Genomic DNA, 6,447 nt, shown 5'->3' on the forward strand with positions numbered 1-6,447 from the left:
GAAGATAGCATTCTGGTGTTAGCATTTAGCTCTTAGCACCACTGTACCTGAGTACAACCTCACATATCTGCTGTAATATCTTTGTCTTGTTCCTTCTTTTGATCTCAAATGTTAAAGTTGTGCAAGAACTTTGCCAAAATAAAATAGTTTCAAACCGACTTCAAATGAACAACCGATGAGAGAAAAGTTAAGAAGAGAAATCCAGAGTCTCAAAGTGGACAAGCAGAATATCAGCAACAGTGATATACCTGAAGGCAGTTGAGTAATCTTGTTTTTGGACTTCGATGAAACACGTTTTTATGTCACATCCCTCACCTTAAATTTGGAAATTTGCTCACATGATCATTTTCATTAAAGCAGTTATTAATGTCAATAAGATGACCAAACACTTCATTTCACTCCGCTTAGACATTCAGATTTGTCATAATTCAAACTTTAACAACAGTAAAACACACATTTAAACTTTAAACCAAAATCAGTTGCCAGTTTATTGGATACGTTGAGTGAAAAGTGATGCCGTCTAAATGCAACAAATCCTACCGTCATGAAGGTAACAACGTTTAGAGGTGCTGATATAAATATGAATATGAGGACAATAAACTGGCCACTGAGTGTCGTGTCTCTGACGTAAACAATGCTTTAGCTTCGGTGTGAAATGCAGATTAGACGACGCCACAACGAGCTCAGCATGGTGGTGTGGTAATGATTTATTGGAGTTTAGCACCGAGCTGAATCTACAGCAGACGACCGAACGCGTCCGTCGTTGCATAGGAAACTGCACAAACTCCATTTTCATGTTACAAAACAGAAGATTAACATCAACTGACAGAAACGGTCAAACAACTGGATGCTGGCTGAGTCAAGTAAAAGTCTCGTGAAGACGGTGATGAGGAACATCAGGGACGCAGCAGCCACAGAGGTCATGTCCTCTATTATGGGAGGGGTTTGACTTCTAACCATCTAGAACTTTAAATTATTGAGGAAATCAGGTTTTTAAATATTTTTGCAGGATAATAATCAGGGACTACATACTTTATTTTGAAATATAGGCTCAAATATACAAGATCCCATGGGCCTTATGGTTTTATCTAATCAGGTTTTGCATGTTATTTGCGTTACAGTACTTTCTTTTTAGAAATCTATTCGTGGTTTGTCTCGCTTTTTTACATAGAAAAAACCATTTAGTACATTTTTAAACATGTGTCCGGAAAGGATAAAATAGTAAAAACATTTCTTAGCCATAAAAGCCAAATATAGAACAGATGACCTCAGTATTTATTTTTTAAAATCCTGGTTACCTCCCTGAAGAACGTCATCTGTTGATCAAAGCAGCATTTTGGATGATTAAAACTATAAAACATCTAAACTGACAAGTGAGCTCTTTTAGTGAACTTTAAATGAACAGCTGATTTCACTAAAACCCATTTTTGTTTTGTTTTGTTTTTGGTGTTCATGATGTAGTTGTGTTGCTGTGATGAAGACATGACTGCCCCCTAGTGGCAGGAGCACCTTTAAACACAATGCAAACCCTGAGAAAGAACTGCTGGAACTGAAGGTCAGAGCTACGCGTCCGGCCCGACAGTTGTTTTATCCTCCTCCCACCATTAAGTCTTCTTGGCGTCTTCATCCTCTCCTCAACGGGACAGCAGGAGGAGTAGATCAGCTGCTCTGAACCACAGAACCTGCCACACTAAAACGTCAATTAAAACCCAGTTTTATTTCCTCGTAGTCTCTTTCGGAGCCCGGCACTAGCAGGCCTACAACTTGGAGGCCAGTTTCCTCTCCCACTCCTCCTCCACCACTTTGTAAAGCTCCATGGTGGCTCTGGCGTCCTCCACAGAAGAGTGGCCCTTCCTCCCGGTCTGAGGACACAAGAGAGAGGACGGGTTGGTGAATCCTCCCACTCCACCAGGTTTTTACCCGACTGATTAATCGTGCATTTATCATGAAACAGCGTTTTTCTTGATCAAAAGGTGATCGACCAATGAGCACAGGAAGGGGACTAACATTAGCCAATCAGTGGCAGGGGCGGGACTACTGTCAGTGTCAGCTGTGTGGCAATAACAACAATGGACGCTGCCACGAGGCTGTTAAAAGCAATGATTACTTTGAAATTCAAACAAACTGCTTAACTGTCTGGGAAATAAATTGTATTTACCTCAATTATGTTTTGCACTACAAGTTTTCTGTAATGTTATGTGTGAATATGCAAATGAGGCACTTTCTAATGGTAACTTTTGAAGACAAATATAGATGAAAATAGATTAAAAAAAAACTAAATGTGTAGAAGAGAAGACAGAAAGAAAAATGTAGAAAGATCCATTTATTGATCAGTTCATGAAAAAACAATGTTGCATAAATAGTTTTGTGGCACCTTTTGTACAGTAACGTATTAATAATACATTTTATTTATATTTTGTTTTTATTTGCACTCTTTCCTGCTTTGTACTGCAACAATATCCGTCTGGATGAATCTCAAAACGTGTATTTAATCTCTGCATATTAAACCTTGTGCTGCTGTGGCCTTTACATTAACGTCGCTGCATTCTACTCACGTCTACTTTATTCAGACACGAGAGCAACGCGTTACATTGATGAGCTGTATGTGTGTATGTGTGTATGTATGTATGTATGTATGTATGTATGTATGTGTTTAGGAAACAGAGGTCTTACCTGGATGTCCCGGTTGAAGATGGCCTTGGTGAGTCTCTTCAGCGAGGCGCACTCGGTCACAGCGAAGCCGGCCTTCAGGTTGAGCAGAGGGATCCGAGACGTGTCTCTGGTCAAAGCGGCGGGGTGAGAGTACCCGAGGACCTTGAAGTCGTTGTGGACGGCGTGACCAATCACCACCTTCCCCATCAGCAGCCGCAGTATCTGCAGACAGAGGAGACGTTCACTGAATGAATTTACTAGATTAAAGAGATAAAATAGACAAACTTTACTTTATCAAATAAATAAATCATGGCTGTCTGTTCAGACCGTTTCCCGGGAGCTGCATTCAAAGTGGAACTTGATATTTTGATAGTGGACCACACTGAGAGGCGAATATGAATTTGATATGAAGCTTAAAGCCTGTGTGCTTTGCTTGTTAATGCGCACAATTCTGAATAAAACATGATGACGTTCGTCCCACAAGACATAAAACGGAGAATCAAGGTGAAGCAGAAAAGGACAAACAAAGAAAAATACAATAAGTCACATTAATGACACACGTCTATTGGTACTGGCCACAGAGCAAAGCTAGCATCACACAGCTTTGTAGTCTTTCACTTTTCTCCACATTGTGATTTTCTATTATCTTATCTTTCTGCATATTTCCCAGCACAGTTTGCCTTTGTGTTGTATCCAACACAGGGTACAGGATACAACACAGAGGACAGCGTTTGTCCTTTTCCACTTCTCCGTTCCGCCGAGTGAAACTGATGCTGAAGTGTTTTTAAAACTTGAATTCTCTCCACTGACCAGCAGGGGGCGACTGATCCGGTTGCAAAAACAAGTCTGATTGTATGGAAGTCTGTACAATGCTATAAAGTCAAACTTATTTTTGCAACCGGAGGAGTCGCCCCCTGCTGGTCAGTAGAGAGAATGCAGGATTTAATACACTTCTGCTTTGGCTTCACACATATTTGTCATTTTGTCGAGCAAAAATGAGAAATAGTCCAGTTCCAACTTCTCCATTTTATAGATTTGTTGCTTTTATCCGTCTCACATGATAATAATAATAATAATAATAATTGCATATCTTTGTGTTTTGAAGAGTTAGCTGGACAAAACAAGCAGTTGGATGAGCCTCGGGGTTTAAAGTGCATTTTTCACTATTTAATAGTATTTTATGGAGCAAAATGATGAATAAATGAATCGTAACAACATAAGCGGCCACATGTTACGTTACGTTTCAGTACGTTTCTGCTGTTGGAAGGTGACAAGAGGTAACAAAGAAAACAAACTTGTCCAATGAAATGATTTCCTCACCTCCCTCCTGGCCTCAGAGTACGGCGTGGCGTTGACGAGGTCACTTCTTCGGATGCCGCTCCACCGGGTCCGGTAGTCGGTGACGGGCATGGAGGGGTTGATGAATTTGTCGTAAACCACGTCTCCTTCGTAGGACACCAGACTGCAGCGTGCCAGCTGGCTGATGCTGCCCTTTGGCCCCGTGCCCACCATCTCACAGTCCAGAGCGAGGTACTTCGTGGGGATTCCCGATGAAGTTTGCGAAGTGGCGGCGGGTTTATGGCTGCATGACGGTGAGGGCCGATTGGCCGTATTTGTTGGTTTTCTGTTCCCCGGCTCCTTGGGCTTTCCACGGCCGCCTCTGTTGTTCCCGGTCCAGGGAGGAGGGTGAGGTGCGGAGGTGGAAGCCTTGTGGCTGCAGTGTGAAGTGCTGGCTGCGCCCCTGGGACGCGGTGAACTTGGGTTGTGTAGAAAATTGCCATTTTGGCGTGGAGGCGGCTGGTGTCCGGGCTGTCTCTCTCTGTGGTCGTATTGATCGTTACCCTCCATGAAGCCCCTCTGCTCTAAAGGATGCGTCCTATTCTGAAACCACTTGTATCTGCCCCAGTTTCCTCTTTGGGGTCTTCCCCGTGCAGACTCGGCAGTATAGCACAAGTTGAGCTCAATGTTTGACATGGTTATGGAGGTATAGAAGTCAAAAATAATGTTACCTCGAAGCAATCGGGCAGATTGACTTATGGTGACCTGCTAAACCGTTCTTGGCCCCGTTTGTATCCGCTGACACCAGCTTCAGTGCATCAGCCTGCAAGAAAGAAAACAACGTTATCAAACTCTGTCCTAATCTGCAGAACTTAAATGAATTCATTTCTATATTATAACCTGTGTGCAAAGACCTGCAAACTAAAGCAAAAACATTAAGAGAGGCACTTGAACGCATCACCAGATCTATATATATATATATAAGATTTTTCTTAAATTTTTTACTGTGGATCTTTTTAAATAATGTTTAAGTATGACAAGGGCGAAAAGCATTTTCCACTACAAGACGGTTCTAATTACCAACATTTGGGTTTATAACCAGATCATACATTTGAGTGAAAGTACTGATGTCACACTGTGAAAATACTCCACTACATGTAAAGTCCTGCATTCAAAACATTACTTAAGTAATCATACGTACGCATTATCAGCTAAATGTACTTAAAGTTAAGTTAAGTGTTTCTAGGATCACTTATTGCCATTATGCAAGACAAGAAAAACTAAACAAAGAACACAGAGATAATGACACATCTGGAACATCTGGAGAAGAACTTGTCTGTTGAAAATGAATCATTTTCTGTTCATTTATAGAGAAAATGCAAAAACTACTAAATGACCTCCATCCATCCATCCAATAAAAAACTAAGCATGAGAATTTAACTATTTGAAAAACCCAATAGTGATTCAAAATAATAATATTGATAATACAACTTTATCTCTGTTCTGTAGAAACTTAAAGTTAGGTTAACGTGAAAGATCTGAAAATCATGAAAACAAAAGAGATCTTTCAACTTTAATTAAAAAAAGAGCACCTAGATTTGGATTTTAATACAATTAATGACCGAAGCCAAATAATATTAATCTGCATGTTTGAAACGTCTGATTCTCATTTATCCGTAGATAAGATAAAATAAGATAATCCATTTGCAGGATTACAGCAGCATAGGGTAAAGTGCACACAAGAGACATAGCAAAAGAAGACAAGATAAGAATAAAAATGCAATAAAAAACAACTATTATAAATAAGCAATAAAAAAACAGTAAAATCCACAATAATTGAAATATTATATGTACAGACAGAATAACTATTATTGCACGTTGAATTTGTATTGCACAGGTTTTTAGTGTCTTAACTTTTTTACAGTTAAAACTTTTTCCGATCCAGGATTTTACATCCAGGAGGTGAAAGCAGAGATGCAGCTGTTGCCTGTTTGCAGCACAAGACAGGAGACTAATGAAGGAGTATCTTATCTGAGTTCATCATATCATAAGGGACGTAAACAGAAACATAAAAACAGATAATGAGGGAAACATTGACATTTAAATGTTTTGTGTATCAGATGTTTCTGGATTTGTGTCACTGCTGCATTCATGTGCATGTTGCACTTTAACAGTAGGACAGTGTTTGTCTCTGCAGAGGAGAAAACGTGCAGAAAGTGTGTCCTCAAACGCACCACGTTGCTTTCTGCTGAGAACAACACGTTGATAAATCAGCTTTAAGTGACGTGATAAAAAACACATTCGGTATTTTATTAAAGTTAATAACACAAAGGTGTAAACAAACAAGTAAAATGTGCATTTAATGTCTTAAATATGTTGTAAATTAACAGAAAAGCGGACTACTTCCGGGAATCCGCTTCAGACCGGATGCTGACGTCATCGGCCGAGGGCCTGAAGCGGAAGCTGACGTCACCCGCCCGCTAGCGTTAGCATGCTAACGCTCTGCGCGGTTACTAT

The 6,447-nt window shown here is 40.3% G+C and overlaps 1 protein-coding gene across 4 annotated transcripts in view; it reads right to left on the minus strand.

Moving 5' to 3' along the window:
- Positions 1–692: 692 nt before the first annotated feature.
- Positions 693–6,447, minus strand: part of isg20l2 (interferon stimulated exonuclease gene 20-like 2) — a 7,034-nt gene continuing 1,279 nt past the window's right edge. For 3 of the 4 annotated variants that reach the window (XM_054620937.1, XM_054620936.1, XM_054620938.1), the window contains exons 2-4: positions 3,973–4,753; positions 2,674–2,874; positions 693–1,862 (exon numbers count right to left, since the gene is read on the minus strand). In XM_054620937.1, coding sequence (XP_054476912.1) covers positions 1,758–1,862; positions 2,674–2,874; positions 3,973–4,626 — 960 coding nt within the window. In that variant the 5' untranslated portion in view covers positions 4,627–4,753 and the 3' untranslated portion in view covers positions 693–1,757. Of the gene's footprint in view, positions 1,863–2,673; positions 2,875–3,972; positions 4,754–6,333; positions 6,355–6,447 lie in introns of those variants that run through there. The other variant, XM_054620939.1, reaches the window with a different exon arrangement.

Source organism: Anoplopoma fimbria, chromosome 20 (assembly GCF_027596085.1).
Source record: "Anoplopoma fimbria isolate UVic2021 breed Golden Eagle Sablefish chromosome 20, Afim_UVic_2022, whole genome shotgun sequence".
Lineage (NCBI taxonomy): Eukaryota > Metazoa > Chordata > Actinopteri > Perciformes > Anoplopomatidae > Anoplopoma > Anoplopoma fimbria.